General features: G+C 37.4%; 1 protein-coding gene across 1 annotated transcript in view; it reads right to left on the bottom strand.

Moving 5' to 3' along the window:
• Positions 1 to 1,485: 1,485 nt before the first annotated feature.
• The window catches only part of RPF2 (ribosome production factor 2 homolog), a 36,492-nt gene continuing 19,820 nt past the window's right edge, over positions 1,486 to 18,157 (bottom strand). Inside the window, exons 8-10 of the mRNA XM_069598130.1 lie at positions 10,678 to 10,780; positions 4,773 to 4,917; positions 1,486 to 4,213 (exon numbers count right to left, since the gene is read on the bottom strand). Of these exons, the coding sequence (XP_069454231.1) occupies positions 4,034 to 4,213; positions 4,773 to 4,917; positions 10,678 to 10,780 (428 nt within the window). The 3' untranslated portion in view covers positions 1,486 to 4,033. The remainder of the gene's footprint in view (positions 4,214 to 4,772; positions 4,918 to 10,677; positions 10,781 to 18,157) is intronic.

Genomic DNA, 18,157 nt, shown 5'->3' on the forward strand with positions numbered 1-18,157 from the left:
GTTCCTGTGTTTAGAACCTACTTTCTGGTGCTCAGAGTGTGACAAGGCAGGGTGGGAGGTGAGAATGGATTGGGGGAGGAACGGAAGTTGTTTCAAGGAAGCACCAAATCAAGAAAATTAAATAGGCTGAAAGGCTTACCTTATGTTTATGCCTTATTCTAAAACTTTTTCCCTAAGAATTTTGAACTGGAAAAGGTGCAAAGACTTCAATTCAAGCAAGGCAGTCAAAATTTTCAAACATGGCATAATATGGTCCACTCTGGGTGGTACAGAAAAAAGTGTTATCTTTGCTGTTTTTAAACTTGAACCACTAAAGTTGTTGGTATGAGAGGAAAACAATATACATATAAAAGCAAGTTGACTTTCTTTTCACACCTGGCATAAACCTTGAGCCAACAAATCCAATTTAACTTTTTGTTCACAGTAGCTTATTTTTTTTTAGTAGGTTATGTATTTTTGTAAATATTTGGCTGTACCAGATCTTAATTGCAGCATGTGGGAACCAGTTCCCCAACCAGAGATAGAAGACAGGTCCCCTGCATTGGGAATGCAGACTCAGCCTCTGGATTACCAAGGAAGACCCAACAGAAGCATATTTAAATAGATGTGAACAGTCTACACAATTTCATTTTATATATATATATATATATATAATATATATACACTAGAATATATATATGTATATACCCTAAGATATATCTGCCTTTCATGCAATTATGAGGCGTTTTGATGATTTCTATGATCCATCAAAAGTTCATTAGGATAATAAATACTGTGTATTTTTGTAGGCTCTTAATTTCATAATGGACAAAGTACTGATATTGAAATTTCATTAAAAAACAAACCTCTTCTTGGTCAAATTTAGCAGTGGTTTGTGATTTTAACTTCTTCCGTTTTAAAACTTCTGTGAATCCTTTCCTGGCCTCACCTTTCGGTGGGGGGGAGGAGAAATGGGTAAAAATATAAATGAAAGGAAGAAGAAATCAGAAGAAGCTAGATAATTGAAAACTGACTTGGGCTAAGTTCGCCTCCACCCGCTTCCTTTATTGATTTGGGTAATAACACCTCTTACTTTGGACTATGTTCAATACCAAGATAACAAATAGCATTTAAGTTATAAAAAGGAATCAAACTTCATGAAATTGTATATACCTTGGTATTAATATTAATATCCTAGAAAAATATATTTTGTATTTAAAAAATAATAATAATCTGCTTTTCTCATCTATCAAAAACCAAATTTAAGTAAAACTTAGGACAGGGAACTTACTACCTTTACTGAAATGGATACATATTCTCCAATCAATGTATGTGTTCTAATGTTCAAGGACAAATGGAAATTAAAATGCACTTCCCACAAAAATGATATAAATGGTGAATCAAGAGTTCCAGATAGTTGACAACTACAACAAAAAGTCTTTGAGTTAGATTTCAGTAATACTATGTAATATTCTCTTATGAAGAAGATTCAAAGACTAAAAAAACTGCACAGGAAACAAGCTGTTTATTGCTGTTCAGTAGCTAAATTGTATCCAACTCTTTACAACCCCATGGACTGCAGCATGACAGGCTTCCCTGTCCTTCACTACCTCTGAAGGTTACTGATTAAAACAACAAAAACTTTCAAGACATCACATCTGCAGAAAATGTGGCGATCTTTACATTAAGATCGGTTGAAATGCTGAGGCAGGTCTTCCTGATGGAGAGGGGTCAAGGTGTTATTGGACAGAAAGAACAAAACACGGCCACCAAACTGAGAAAATATCTTGAGACCAAAAAATGAGGCTGGACACTTCATGCGATCAGATTATAGGGTAGTTTACTTAGAGGGTAGGATGGGATGGATGACATCCGGAAACACTGGAGATTTTTATAGTTAACCTAGGGTATGAGGGTACGTGCTTGGAAAACAGGAAGTGCGTTCCAAAGTCAAGATTTATGAACGGGTAACTAGTCTCTTGGGTACTGGGAATACGTCAGCCAAAGGTCTTCATTATTGTTTGGAGCCTAACAATAATAAAGAGTACAGAGGCCACCTGGACCTAATGATCACTAAACAGTATCTATTCACTACAAAGCCACCACAGTACAACCCTAGGTAGGGTCAGCTGAAGGACAGGAGGCGCTGAACAGGCCCAAGATGGCATCACGTTATAACAGCCATTCAATATGGCAGAGGGTCCTTCTTGTAAGTGACTGGTGAAAAGGGCCCATTGCTTTGCCTCCTGAATCACTGTCTTCATCAGTGTTAGTTGGACCTGTCAGGGGTCAAGCACTGGGCAAAGACTATACTATCATTACTGATGCTCCTTTCATGACTCCCTTTCTCCCCAACTATTGTCCATCTACTTGTAGATAGCAGGACATGAATCGTTTTAATTTAACCCTCTCTCTCCATTTAGACATAATCTGCCTACTTCAGGTCTAGATCTAGTGGAGAAGGGAAAGGCTACTCACTCCAGTATTCTGACCTGGAGAATTCCATGGACTGTATAGTCCATGGGGTCACAAAGTCGGACACAACTGAGTGACTTTCACTTTCACTTTTCTTTTTTCAGGTCTAAAATTATGTAGTCTTGGTTAAATTTATAATCAAGGACTTCCTTGATGGTGCAGTGGATAAGAATCCACCTGCCAACGTAGGGGACACAGGTTTGATCCCTGGTCTGGGAAGATTCCACATGCCTTGGAGCAACCAAGCTCATGTGCCACAACTATTAAGCCTGAGTGCTGCCGCTACTGAAGCCTGTGTGCCTAGAACCTGTGTTCTGCAACAAGAAGCCAAAAAAAAAAAAAGAAAAACAATGTATAATCAAGCAGCAAGTGCACATAAGTGATACTAACGCCCTCCTTTTAAGAGGAGAGTATCAGCCATCCATCTGGAAAGGGATGGGGAGAGGGAAGGCTAAGGAATGGGTTTACAAAAGAGAAAGGATAAAGAAAGTAAAATTGAGATTCCAGTTTTTGCTTAGTGTCAGCAAACTCATATAAATGCATGCACACACAAAGACATGGAGGAGCTCCTTGACATGGAATTGAAAACAAAAGCATTTCTATTTCATATAACACACCATGGTTTATGTATGTTTGTTCTTATACAGCATAATTGGGTTGTGTAAAGGAGCCTTTTTGCCAGGGACTCAATCAAGGAAACTAAAATTTACATTTAGGGAAAACAAGTTTGCAATACTAGGAATAGGAAGTAGAAAGCCTTTTGCCATTTTTCTAGGCACAGGGCCAGTCTTCAAGAAAATTTCAAAACAAGCTGTTTGGCTTTGACTTACTCCTACTCAGTATGTAAACACCCAGGGCCTTCGTGTGCCCTTTACCTAGGGCTACCTGGTACCCTCAAATGTCCTCTGCCTTAACTTACCATTCCTCTTTTCTCACTTTGACCCTTAGCAAAACTTCTTTTCTCTCTGAGAAGATGGATAAGGCTTCATTTAGTAGTAGAATCTCTTGAAATTAAAATAATCAGTAGTAAGGCAATATGTCGGGTAGTAGACATCTCAGAGATTTATGTTCTAAGACATAAAGCTTAAAATCTCAAAATGAATCTCTGGTCGAATTTTAGGCAGAACAACAGGAAAGTCAGGTTGTAGGTATATGCTGGGAGATGGGGTCACGTTTCCAGGCAGCTCACACTGAGCATGTATACAGTTACTTTGGAACATTTACACTTTCCATGACTTCTTCCCTTTATCTAAGGCTTAACTCAAAATTCTCTAAAATACCACTGGTTGTTCTGGGGATCCTTCCTCACTTATCCACCCAATGAGACAGGGGACATTGTAGGGCGTAGGCAGAGGGTAATGTCACATCACAGAAAGAAAATGGCATACCTGGGTATAATATCTCCAGTAAGAGTATAACTTTCAACCTAACACTAGTATGTTACTGTTCATAATGTATATAATATATATAGTTTAGGTAAATTATCGTTATAAAAATATATAATAACATCTTATAAGAAACTCTGAAACAATGGATGCTTCATAACTACAATAAAAATGCAGCTATTGGCTAAATTCCATCAATTCTTTTTAATTCTCTTTGATTTGTTCTCCTCATCTTCTGCTTTCCTTTCTGCAGGTCGCTTCTTCAGCCCCTTCATTTTCCTGGTTTGTAGTTTGCTTAGGTCTTGCTTTTGCATATGAATTCTTCCATAAGTTGTACCAAAAGTATCATGAGAGATATTTTTCTTCTTCTTTGGCTATGAAATAGTAATATATGAAAAAACAGTTGAGTCTACTATTATGAACTGATAAAAATCTAGTGTACAACAACTATTGTTTAACAACTTCAACCTAAGAAACTAATCATTGTCATGCACCGAGAGAAGTTCTTATGTTTAGCTTAAGGATTATGACTATCATTTCAAATATTTACTGGCATTCCAGAGATGCCATTTCTACTTGCTTTTTAAAACCATTCAAAAGTCAAAATACATTTTATGGAAGTATGGGTTATACATCCTAGGCTTGAAATTACATTTTCACAATGCCCAAAATGAGACCTATTTTTGCTGAAAACTGGCAGTCTTGGCTACCAGGAAGCACTCAGCAACACTTGATGCTTGGTTTCTACAATTTTATTATCCTTTATGATTGGCTTATTTGCTTCTTCCTTCTTTCTTTGGCTCTGAAAGTCTAATTTTATCTATTATATTGATCTGTTTATATATGTCCTTTAATGTAATATGCTACAAATCCTTTTTGGAAAGAAGAGAGGAATATACAAATAAACATGGCACCAATCTGCAAGTCATGTACCTTCAGGGCTTTGGGCATTTTCATAGATAATTTATAAAGGTCATCTGATGCTAGGTGTGTCCGCCTCAGAACCAAATCCAACGAGGGTCCCATCTCTTCCAATTCAATCCGTGGTATTCTACAGCCAGATTTCTTCAACAGCAACCTTTATGAAATCGCAAAAACAAATGTTGCTTTGACTTTGATAATCAAAATCCCATTCCTCCAAATACTTTTGTTCTAGAGAATTATAGTTCCATAAAATAACAAAATGTTTGGAAAGCCTAATTTTAATACTTTATATACAGATAGTCTCCTAAGAAGTGGAATCTTTCATTTGACGTCTTTATTTAAGGTTTACATAATTATATTAACAATTTTAAGTGGATCTTTAAGACATTATATTTACATAATTAACAAATTCTTATTTCTCTAAGATCCATTCAGAATCAACTTTTCTCCAAAGCACAGACACTGATCTCTATAGATCGGAATGAACGTAACAAAACCATGACTTTCTGGATACCATATGTATAAATAACCTTGGATCCGAAAGCATATGAAGAATACAGTGCGGGGAAGAAGGGAGATTCATTTAATTCTTTTTTGGGGGAGTGACATTGTAAGAACTGCTCAAAGACTTGAAGGTTATTTGTGCTGAAAGACTCAAATTTGTTACAGTGACCAGATCTCCACACAGAAAAGGACTAAATAATAATGTTCAGAAAAGATGAGCCTTTTCACATAAAAGTCAGGATGAGAAAGAAGTAACAAGTGACACAGAGAAGAGAAAGAAGAGGAAAGCAGAGTAAGTAATACCCAGGAATAAGAAAATACCAGGAAGCAGGACTGAAATGTGTAAAACCTTATTAAAAGCCCTGCGTCACATGAAGACAACCAACCAATACAGTCCACTTACAGGAAGTGCTTTTACTGGCTTCTGCAAGAGTCACAGAGATAGGTATGCTGTATCAGACACAGTAGTTCACACTCAACTAAACAAGGCAAAAAGGAAAAACGAAACAAAAAACCCCACAGCCTAGGATATGTAAAGAGCAGAAATGTTAAACAAACAAAAACATACAAACATTAAAAGATAAAATAAATGTTAGTATGGGGCTTTAAGGGAGCAAGCACAGGGAAAAAAGGAGCTTAAACAACGGCTCTTAAGCCACTCTCCTCATGGGGATTCTGGGAGAAGAGACCTGAGGGAAGGCTTGTCTCTGGCCTACTGAGGGGAAAACATTTTTAGGAGCTGAAGATGGCTGACATCATGCCATTGTCCTTAATATTTCACTCAAAGCATACAGGGGCAGTGACCATGTAACTCTTTTATATCACAGGTTTTTATTTTTTATTCTGCAATCGCCTCTACATCTTTCATATCTCAAATAAACTGTATTTATCATGCTGAACTCGTATCAAGACTAAATCTTGGGAATTCCCTGGTGGGCCAGTGGCTAGCACTCCACACTTCCACTGCAGGGAGCATGAGTCCACTCTCTGGTTGGAGAACTAAGATCCCTGTACACCGAGTGAAGCAGCCAACAAAATAAATGAAAAAAAAAAAAAAGACTAAATCTTGATTAATACCTTGTGTTCAGTAGATTAACTTAAGAAATCAAGGAAATCACATACATAAAATTTCAATGAAAAAAACTTCTGCCACTTAAAATGCTGCTGCTGCTGCTGCTGCTAAGTCGCTTCAGTTATGTCCGATTCTGTGCGACCCCACAGACGGCAGCCCACCAGGCTCCTCTGTCCCTGGGATTCTCCAGGCAAGAATACTGGGGTGGGTTGCCGTTTCTTTCTCCAATGCATGCATGCATGCTAAGTTGCTTCAGTCGTGTCCGACTCTGTGTGACCCTATGGACAGCAGCCCACCAGGCTCCTGTGTCCACGGTAGTCTCCAGGAAAGAATACTGGAGTGGGTTGCCATTTCCTTCGCCACTTAAAATGCTAATTTCAGCTAAATGGAAAACCTGTCAATACAGAACAGTTCATGGCATGCCTGATGGAGTCCGATTACCCAAGGACCTTTTTATTTATGCAAGTGTCCTCCCAACAGAGTAATCTTTTGAGCAGTATAGAAAGTTAGTAAGATTGTTTCCATGTAACTACATATGCTGCTACTTACTGATGAATTAATTATAGTGCCATACTAGACAGTATGTGTGGATGATCTTAATCACTTCATTGAGTATGCTTATTATTCTATTTCTACTTGATAGAAATAGAAGGAAACTTCCTCCAGCTTTCAGTTCTCTGCATATGGTTTCTCGTGATAGAGCTATCATCTTTTCATTAACAGAATTTAATCATGAAATCTAGAATCTAAAATCATTAAATGTTAATCTTTAAAAAAAAAAACAAACAACCATCTATTTACACTTTCTCAGAGGAAATGTATTAAGAGAATTTATAAAGGATTTTTGTGATTGTACTAAGGAAAATACATGAAGACTCTATTAAATATCAACTCTTAAAAAATAAAATTAAAACCATTTCCTTTACCCTCAATGCCATCATAAACACTGCACTTCTTTTTAAAGCAGACATTTTTATTCTAGGCTTTCGTATCTCCAGTCAAATACCTACTACTGCCCAGAATATTTACACCCCATGTAAATCTCCATCTCAGATCCTAACCTCAAGCTCTGTTTTTTGTTTCCCTATAAGCTCTAAATCAAACATGACTTTCAGTTCTGGGAGACTAGATGGTACACAATGCAGGGATACAAAGACAAACAGAACCCAGTTCCTTCCCTCTCAGATGGGTTTAGGCTATTAGACATGTTAATCGGAAATCTCTATATGTATATACGCACGACTTGCCTATTTCTTGAGAAAGACTGGCATTACCCTCTTGTTTAAATTGTAATTTCCTTATCTTTCTTCCTTTCACATCCCTCTCTTCTGTTTTCAGTACTTAAACTCCCTGCCCAGAATGTTTGCTTTTTAAGGTATGCTAATACTTCCTGTTCTGCATATTTCTCCCCATAAAACCTACCCGATGCCATGGCAAAGGCATACATGGCAGTTATTAAAGATCTTCTGTTTCATATTAATAGTTCTGGCCCTACAGTGAACAAAATTCTCTAAGGAATTAATTATTATTGGATACACAGGAAGATGCCAGTAACACTATGATTAATTTCCCCAAAAGGTCTGGTCAAAATTTCTATTAATGTAATTTCATACTCACAGTTCTTTTCATCCAAAAAGCACAAAACCATTTTATAATCCTTATTCATCTTCACAAGCTAATAAGTGTCAATATTAACTACTGGGGTTCCCCGCCATGGTGCAGTGGTAAAAAATCTGCCTGCAAACAGAGGAGACTCAGGTTTGATCCCAGGGTCGGGAAGTCCCCTAGAGTAGGAGATGGCAACCCACTGCAGTAATCCTATCTGGAAAATTCCATGGACAGAGGAGCCTGGCGAGCTACAGTCAATGGGGTCGCAGAGTGGGATACGACCAAGTGACTGCGTACACACATTAACTATCACCTTAACTCTGCCTATAGGCCGGCTGGAAGAGGGCAGGACACCCAAGAGCAGCCTGTGAGAATCCTGAGAAGCCACACGAGGACAGAAACTCTTTTCTGGCACATTCCTACCTCTGTCTGCACCTCTCTCCCTCTGAAAAAAGGAGAATTATCTATCTCAGAGGTACCTCAGAATTACCTACATGGTATCACTACACTTTGCAAAGAAAAAACAGAAGTCCTGAGAGGTGACCTGACCATGTTCTGTGGTGAAGCCTGGCACAGAGCCAGGTCACTAGGCTCAGAGCTGATGCTCATTCCAGGGACCACCTCTTCCTCTCCTAAGCAGAGCACAGCCCTAGGAGGCTAAGCTAATCCACATAGAGGGATTCTCCCACTAGCAGCTTGCTCTCAATCACAATGTCCATTTTCTATTTCAAGTCAATAGCTAACAGGTATTAGGGGATATAGATATGAAAACCTGGGATTAAAATTTTACAGCAGGGTTTCTAATTTTAAAAATTCAAATCTTTTTTTTTTCAATGGGAGATGCATTTCAACAATAATATACTTCTTAAAGTAAGTGGGTGGATGGTTATTTATAGTTACACTGTCAATCTATCCTTGTTCTTAAGTCTGATTTACTAATTTTCTGTCCATTTTGCTTTGTTTTTTTTTTAATACCTTTCTTTTCTTTTACAAATTAATTTTTCCTTTCACTAAATACAATTAAAAAAAAAAACAAAACAACTTTTGGATGTGCCGTGCAGCATGTGAGATCTTATCTCCCCAACCAGGGATTGAACCTACACACCCAGCATTGGAAGCACAGAGTCTTAACCACTGACCACCAGGAAAATCTCACTAAACATAAGTTCTGACATAAGAGAATACTTTCTTTGAAATTGTTCACCATGAAAGAGTTTTAGATTATTATTACTATCCATTTCTCTTTCTCAAAGATTTTTATCTTTACATTTTTAGTTCCACCGTATCCCCAGGGTCTCCCTGTTTAACATAAGTTTTCACAAAGATTTTGTTAGTGAGTTTTCATCTTTCATTTCTTGCTCTATACATAGGAGTCACCTATTTTGTATACACTCTTTTTTCTTAATATATATATATTTTTTATTGAAGTATAGTTGACTTACTATATTTCAGGTACACAGCAAGGTGATTCAGTTATACACATATATTATCTTTGAAATTATTTTCTATTATAGGTTATCACAAGATATTGACTACAGTTTTCTGTGCTATACAGGAAACCATCATTGCTTGTTGCATATCTATTCTTTTTACTCAAAACTCTAGCATTCTATTTACACTAAATAAGTGGAGTCAAAATATCATAAATAGTTTAGTTAGGCTTTTAGTTCTTAAAAGTCCCAAAACCAAGTTTGAAAGTTCAAACAACAGACTACAGGGGCTTTCAATCTCAACTATTTATAAGAAAAAAAAACAAAACACAGAAACACAGAAATAGAGGTACCATTCATGGGGTGAAAAGAACTGAATATCTCTGACTCCATACACACTTGAGAAAAAGATGGAAATTACTGACCAAAAAAAAAAACAGGTGAACATTTAGTTCATTTAGATGTTCACTGGACACAAGCTGGTCAATCACGTATTCCATTGAGACAAAAACAAAATTAAAACCATGGATGAAATGCTGAAGTCCACACACAGCCGTACAAATAGCACACTTGCATAGAAGACACTCCCAAGCCCGGGCTGCCAGCACTCAGGCTGCACCGCCACGGCACAGTGCAACACAGATGCCACTCTGATGTCAATGTATAGGCAGTTTGTGGGAGTCAATGTATTCTTTAGCAAAGTGTGGGCTCCATCATCAGTGCTAGAACTTTATTTTAAATACCAGGGGGAAAAAGTTATGCTTACCTCAAATGCTCAGTTGTAACATGTCATTAGATTTTTAATGAAAACAAAATCAGCTTGTTCAGATTTATATTTATATTGTGCTGGGGGTAAGGTAGAAGGCCTGGGCTGGAGAATGAAGGTAAAATGAATCTAGTCATTGAATGTTCTTATTCCCTTCAACTCCATTTTTTTAGACTCAGGGTTTTGAGATTTGCTTTAGCTGGCTTAAGACTTGTAGCTTGGTACTCTAAGTCCAGTCAAGAAAAATAAGGAAATACTGCATAAAAGCAGGGCAAGTCAAGACTGAATATGTGTTTTGAGCTCAGAGAAAGTGTCTGAGGCTTCAGAGTCGTGGAAAAGCAGGGTTTCTGAGAGGCAGAAGTTAGCAGAGGAGTGACAGACCTGAGGATCAGCACAGAGCTATTTGTCACTGCTATTTTGCAAACTCTCCAAATAAACTTCTGGTCAGACACCAATTCTCAGTTTGAGCTCTATTAAACAGTCACACTAAAATGCTAACCTTGATGATTAATAAAAACATGTAAATGCACTTACTTATAGCTTCGAAAGTAAATCTTCCCATTCAGGGCAGTGAAGTGTAGAACGTACTCTAAACCAGCCAGGCGGATATTTGATACTGTGGGGCCTCTGAAGAAATCTAAAAGCACACATTACGTCGTTAAAAAAAAATTTTTTTAAGACCAACATACCTTTAAAATTCAGTTACAAATTAGCTGCATTCTAAACAAATGGAACTCTTTAATGTCTTATCTAAAAAAGGTAAGTAGCACAAAACTGATCCCTGAAAAATGTGGTGGTCCCATCCTTCTATCATTTAATCTCATGACTATATTTCTGTGTTTAGTTCACTGAGCCATGTATTAGGTTGGTGCAAAAGTAACTGCAGTTTTTGCATTGTTGAAACTTGGTGTTTGATATCGGAATACATTCTAAATAAATGTGGTTATACTATATATCATTTTAATGTGAATTTCCTGCTTTATGGTTTTCTGCTTATGATTTATTATTGCTGTTTATTTTATATTTATCCTAGACTATGGAGATGATGTTAGACAAAAAGCAAATTTGAGGGATTTTCTTATTTGAGTTCAAAATGGGTCATAAAGCAGCGGAGACAGCTCACAACATCGACAATGTGTTTGGCCCAGGAACTGCTAACCAACGTACAGTGCAGGGGTGGTTCAAGAAGTTTTGCAAACGAGACAATAACCTTGAAGGTGAGGAGCATAGTGGTCAGCCATCGGAAACTGACAACGACCAGCTGAGAGCATCATCGAAGCTGATCCTCTTACAACTACACGAGAAGTTGCCAAAAAACTCAACATCAACCATTCTACGGTCATTCAGCATTTGCAGCAAATTGGAAAGGTGAAAAGGCTCTATAAGCGTGTGCCTTGTGAACTGACCGGAAATCAAAAAAATTGTCATTTTGAAGTGTCATTTTCTCTTACTCTACGAAACAACTGAAACATTTCTCAATCGGATTATGACCTGCAACAAAAGTGGATTTTACATGACAACTGGTGACGACCAGCTCAATGGCTGGACAAGAAACTCTAAAGCACTTCCCAAAGCCAAACCTGCACCAAAAAAGGTCATGGTCACTGGTGCTGCCAGTCTGCTCCACCACAGCCTTCGGAGCTCTGGTGAAACCATTACATCTGAGAAGTATGCTCAGCACATCAATGAGGTACCCTGAAAACTGCAATGCCTGCAGCTGGCATGGGTCAACAGAAAGGGCCCAATTCTTCCATAGACAACGCCTAGCTACACGTCGCCAATCAATGTTTCAAAAGTTGCACAAACTGCGCTACAAAGTTCTGCCTCATCCAGCATATTCATGACCTCTCGCCAACCGAATACTACTTCTTCAAGCTTCTTGACAACCAGCAGAACAATGCAAAAAATGCTTTCCAAGAGTTCACTGACTCCCGAAGCAGATTTTTATGCTACAAAAATAAATAGACTTATTTTTTGATGGCAAGAATGTATTGATTGTAATGGTTCTTATTTTGATTAATAAAGATGTGTTTGAGCTAATACTTATAATGATTTAAAATTCACGGTCTGAAACCACAATTTTGTACCAACCTAATAATTTTTCAGTTTTGAAGTTCTCCTTCTAAACCAATGCTCAGCACAAGAGTATATATATCATGTTTACTGTGATTATTAATTTTTTAGAAAATGTAAAACAAGATATAAAATTTTAATCTACTAAGACAGATAGGTTAATATAGCAAAGGTCTATAAAAATGGCTGTTCAAACTTTGACTATTAAATTGAACTAGTGTTTGTTATATGGTGGAGGCCAACAAGAAAACGTCAACAAAGAATCTCAACTATATGAGCAAAGTAAAGCAACCTGAAGTGTTCAAGACATTCTAACATGTATACTATCATGTGAATTGAATCGCCAGTCTATGTCTGACGCAGGATGCAGCATGCTTGGGGCTGGTGCATGGGGATGACCCAGAAAGATGTTATGGGGCGGGAGGTGGGAGGGGGGTTCATGTTTGGGAATGCATGTAAGAATTAAAGATTTTAAAATTAAAAAAAAAAAAAAAAGAATGCTCAAAAACAAAACAAACAAAAAAAAAAAAGACAGAAAAGAACCACCAAGATAAGGGAGTAGGTTGTTTTCTCAGAGTGGTAGTGGTAGTGTGCCACCCAAGTGGCACATGAGACAATTTTAAATGATATATCGGCAGATATAACCTACAATGCATTATGTTATTATATACCATTTTCCATTTAGAGTAGGAACATACAATTTCTTTTTAAAAAGAGAAATCAATTTAAAGAAAAATCTCCAGTGAACAACACTATGGATACTACATAGACATGGCTAAAGTTATAAAGACGACACATGAATGAAAAAAGTTTGGAAAATACATTAGTGAAGTTTGGTCACCTCATTCTGCACATAAGAAGACCGAACCTGAAGGAGGCTAAATGGAAACACACGAATACCATTCAGCTGAGACAAGGTTATGCATAAAAAGTCATCCAACTTATTCACTTAGGAAGAGCTCCCACAAGACAGATGATGTCATGAACAGGAAACATCTCATATTCTGTCCCAAATGCAGCTACCCAGCACTTTTCTTCCATCTTCCCATTAGCTCATAAGACGGGAATAATCTCCATGTGCATGGACATATACATCTTTTGTAGTTTGCCTTTTCCTTCTTATGGATAACTAAGAGAAAATCACGTTGCTAATGTATATAAAACAGACATACGTGTGCCAACACATGTACATAATACCTTTCCTTACTACTCCAAACAAATACTCCTCAGGGATACTTTTATAAACCAAACATACTTTTTAAATTCTACTCTAAAACTTGATCAGAATAATGGCAAACTTTCTCATAATTTTACCAAACTCCGACTCTTTCAGTCGCCAAGTTAATAAAGCCCCACTCACTGTTGTGGCAGCATTATTGAAGTCATAGTCATTCTGGAGAACAAGATATGTAAATTCCAGTCTCCCCTGAAACAGCTTTTGCAATGCAAACCATACAGGCATGTGTTTATCCATAAGATTTTAAGAAAGAAAGAAAAAAAAAAACTGAAATGAGGTAGCAAGTTTTAAGAACAGCTCACACCATACACAAAAATTAACTCAAAATGGATCATAAATCTAAACCTAAGATATGACTTCAACAATATACATAATATAAATTATTACAAATTATATATATGCACATATATATGAAAAAAGTCTTTGCAACCTTGAGATAAGCAAAGGTTTCTTAAACAAAACACTGCATAAACATACCATTAAAGGAAAAAAATGGATAAAGTAGATTTCACAAAAATTTAAAACTTCTGCTCTTTAAAAGAAATCACTGTTTGCAGATGACAGGATACTATACAAAGAAAATCATAAAGATGCCACCAAATATCTACTAGAGCTTATCAATGAATACAGTAAAGCTGTAGGATATAAAATTAATACACAGAAATCTGTTGCATTTGTATACACTAACAGCACACTAGCAGAGAAATTAAGGAAACATTCCCATTAACAATCATGTCAAAAAGAATAAAATACCTAGGAAAAAACCTACTTAAGGAAGGTAAAAGACCTATACTTGGAAAACTGTAAGACATGGATGAAAGAAGCTCAAGATGACACAAACACATGGAAAGACACACTGTGTTCATGAACTGGAAGAATTATGTTAAAATGACCATAATACCCTATAGATTCCAATGCAATTGGATTCCTATCAAATTACCAATGGCATAGAACTAAAACAAACAATTTTTAAATGTGTATGGAAACACAAAAGACCCAAATAATCAAACAGTTGTTTCATGTCCGGTTCCAACTGTTGCTTCTTGACATGCATACAGGTTTCTCAGGAGACCAATAAGGTGGTTTGGTAGTCCCATTTCTTTTAAGAATTTTCCACAGTGTGTTGTGATCCACACAGTCAAAGGCTTTTACCATAGTCAATGAAGCAGAAGTAGATGTTTTTCTGGAATTCCCTTGCTTTCTCTATGGTCCAACAAATGTTGGCAATTTGATCTTTGCCTTTTCTAAACCCAGCATGTACATCTGGAAGTTCTCAGTTCATGTACTGCTGAAGCCTACCTAGCTTGAAGGATTCTGAGCATAACCTTGCTAGGATGTGAAATGAGCACAACTGTACGGTAGTTTGAATATTCTTTGGCATTGCCCTTCTTGAGAGTGGAATGAAAGCTGACCTTTTCCAGTCTCATGGCCCCTGCTGAGTTTCCCAAAGTGAAAGAAGGTGTTACTCAGTCATGTCCAACTCTTTGTGACCACATGCACAGTGGCCCACCAGGCTCCTTTGTCCATGGGATTCCCCAGTCAAGAATACTGGAGTGGGTTGCCACTTCCTTCTCCAGGGATCAAACTCAGGTCTCCTGCATCGCGGGCAAATTCTTTACCATCTGAGCCACCAATTTGTCTTCTAACACCTTAGTCCTGTTTAACCAGGATAAAAACTTGGTTAAACAGAAGTAAGGGGGTAGAAGACAAATCAGTTAGAGTCAGAAGGAAAGCCCCAGTTTGAAAATTTTTTCAATGGATCAATTCTAAGCAAAAGTAACACCTTAAGTGTGACTGTGTCCATGAGTAAAAACATTGGAAAAGGGCACAGTAGGTTGACCACAGTGTTGATGAGAAATACCAGGAGATTTGCAGTCAGAGATCAGATCAGATCCTGATTCTGCCACTTACTACCTCTTCACTGGACAAAAGTAAACTGGTCTCAATTTCTTCATCCACAACATGGGAATAATATTACCATAATGAATCAAGTGTTTGCTTAATTTCTAGTGTGGTTACATTTGGAAATGAGGCCTCTATGGAAATAGTTCAGGTGAAATGAGGTATGTCATAAGGATGGGGTCTGATCCCATAGGATTAGTGTTTTGAAAAGAGACTAGAAAACTTCAACCTCTCTTTCCTCTTCTCCCTCCTTCCCTTCCTCCCCAAGGAAAAGCCTTGTGAGCACATAGCAAAAAGCCAGCAAGAGAGTCCTCAGCAGAAACCTGGACTCTTAGAACTGTAAGAAAATAAATTTCTATTGTTTATAAGCTACCCAGTCAGTCTGTGGTCTTTTGTTATGGCAGCTTGAGCAGACTCATAGAATTACCTTTGTAAAAGCTGTAGAAAGGATTACATTTAATAAACTACCTGACCTAATCTCTGGTAGTTATTTTCATTATTATATATACATTAAAGTAGATTAAGAATTAGGAAATGAGAAAGGTTAAAATAAAACAACGACCACAGATGTAGAAATGGCCACTAACACAGACAAAGGCAAAGAAGGAAAAAAAGTAACTGAGGTAATTAGGTTTATGATAGACTTTAAAGGAACACTAATTAAAACTAACCTATTACTTGATTCATTATCATCTTTACATACAAGAAGTTGTTTACTTTGTTGTGTTAGTCACTAAGTCATATCTGACTCTTTTGTGACTCCAGGGACTGCAGCCCACCAGGCTCCTCTGTCTGCGGGAATTCCCAGGCAAGAATACTGGAGCGGGTTGCCATTCCCTTCTCCAAGGGATCTCCACACCCAGGAATGGAACCCACATCTCCTGCTTGGCAGGTGGATTCTTTACCACTGAGCCGCCTGGGAAGCCCCATACAAGGAGTAGCCACACTTAAAAGTGACCATAAAAATAAGGATGGACTGGGAGTTCCCTGGTAGTCTAGTGGTTAGGATTAGGCACTCTAACTGCCGTGGCCTGGGTTCAATCCCTCGTTCTGGTTGGGAAACTAAGATCCCACAAGCCACACAGTGTAACCAAAATTAAAGGAAAAAAAAAGGATGGACTGAATAGAAAAGCAGGACCCACTGAGATTAACTACATATCTATATAAATATTTAGGGCTTCCCTTGTGGCTCAGCTGGTAAAGTATCCGCCTATAATTTGGGAGACCTGGGTTTGATCCCTGGGTTGGGAAGGTCCCCTGGAGAAGGGAAAGGCTCCCCACTTCAATATTCTGGCCTGGAGAATTCCATGGACTGTATAGTCCATGGGGTCACAAAGAGTCAAACACGACTGAGCAACTTTCACTCACTCACATTTATATAATATTTAAGGAAGCAAAAGAGAAGCAAAATTCAGAATGAGCAAAATAGATAGCTGGCATGAAAATACTGAAGTTAACTTTTCTTTTTGGCCAATTACTAACAAAAACAACTTCCTAACAGGAGAAAAGCCCCTGATAAATTCTCTTTACCTACTGCTCTACATTTGAACACACAACACCAACCAAGTTGCAAATCTGCAACTTTCTTACTCCCTATTTATATTAAAAACTCAACTCTAAGTGCCGGACAAGCTTACTATCCCTCTACCTGTATTTCTTCTTTCCCTGTGCCTTTGTGGTTTTTACTTCCTACTGCTCATCACTGCATTATGTGGTTATTCCTGCCATCTAGTGGAAGCACAGAATAATAAGATAACCATTTAAACAAAAGCAACAAAGCTGTTTCTGACAAATTATAAATACTTCCCTCATTAACAGTAATTAAACGTAAGAACAAGGAGAGAAAAGCTGGAAATCTGGGCCAATGCAGTACAAGCACTAGAAATCTTGGCTAAAAAAAAAACCTCCCCTGATGTTCCCAAATATGTAATATTCAAAGAAATATTGGTCCTTGTCTTCCATGTATTTTTTTTTTTTAGTCCATGGAAAACAGAGGTAAGAACCTAAAGTAAAGACTCTGCAAAGGAATTATTTACCATGGACAGTATGAAGAGGAGAAGCAGAAAGCACAAGCTTTGGGTTTTGATTCTGCCCCACCTGCTTAATAACACTTAACCTCTCTCAGCCTCCATCTTCCCATCTATATATTGAAATGTTACCAAACTCAAGAGCTTTAGTAAGGATTAAGGAGGTAATAGAAATACTTAGTTTTTCAAAAATAGCCATTATTAATAAGAGAAATGAGAAGTCCTGAAAACTGTATTCCCAACAGGACCATAAGTAATTCCAATAAAGTAACATAAAAGCAATGTGTCCGCCCACAAACCTTCTTCAGTTGGCTCAGATTTGTAAAGAGCATATATTTAATTTATTTATAAAATATATCCGAGCAACTTTTCAAAGTGATCTAGGGCAAAGTATGTAAAAACCCCAAAGAAGGGCAACCAAAAAAGTTAAGGCACAGCTTGTAACAATGATGCAAAAAAAGCTAAACTGAACACATTATTTAAATTTAAGAAAATTCCACTATCAAAAGAGTTAATATCTCTAGGGATAAACTAAATTACTTTTCAGAGTTAGAACACAGCTGTGGAGATGTGATCACAGAGTATTAAGTATTAGTAACCTTTAAGAAATCATAGAGAACAATAATGCCAGCTTTTCAACAAAGAGAAAAAGTGGTTTCAAATTGGTAAATCTAACAGCAATCTCAGGCAATAACTACATTGTATACTGGAATTTAAGAAAGTGACCTGTGAACACATAGAAAGGGATGTTGTCATTAGATAAAACATTAGGAAT

The sequence above is a fragment of the Ovis canadensis genome, chromosome 8, assembly GCF_042477335.2.
Source record: "Ovis canadensis isolate MfBH-ARS-UI-01 breed Bighorn chromosome 8, ARS-UI_OviCan_v2, whole genome shotgun sequence".
In the NCBI taxonomy this organism is placed as follows: Eukaryota; Metazoa; Chordata; class Mammalia; order Artiodactyla; family Bovidae; genus Ovis; species Ovis canadensis.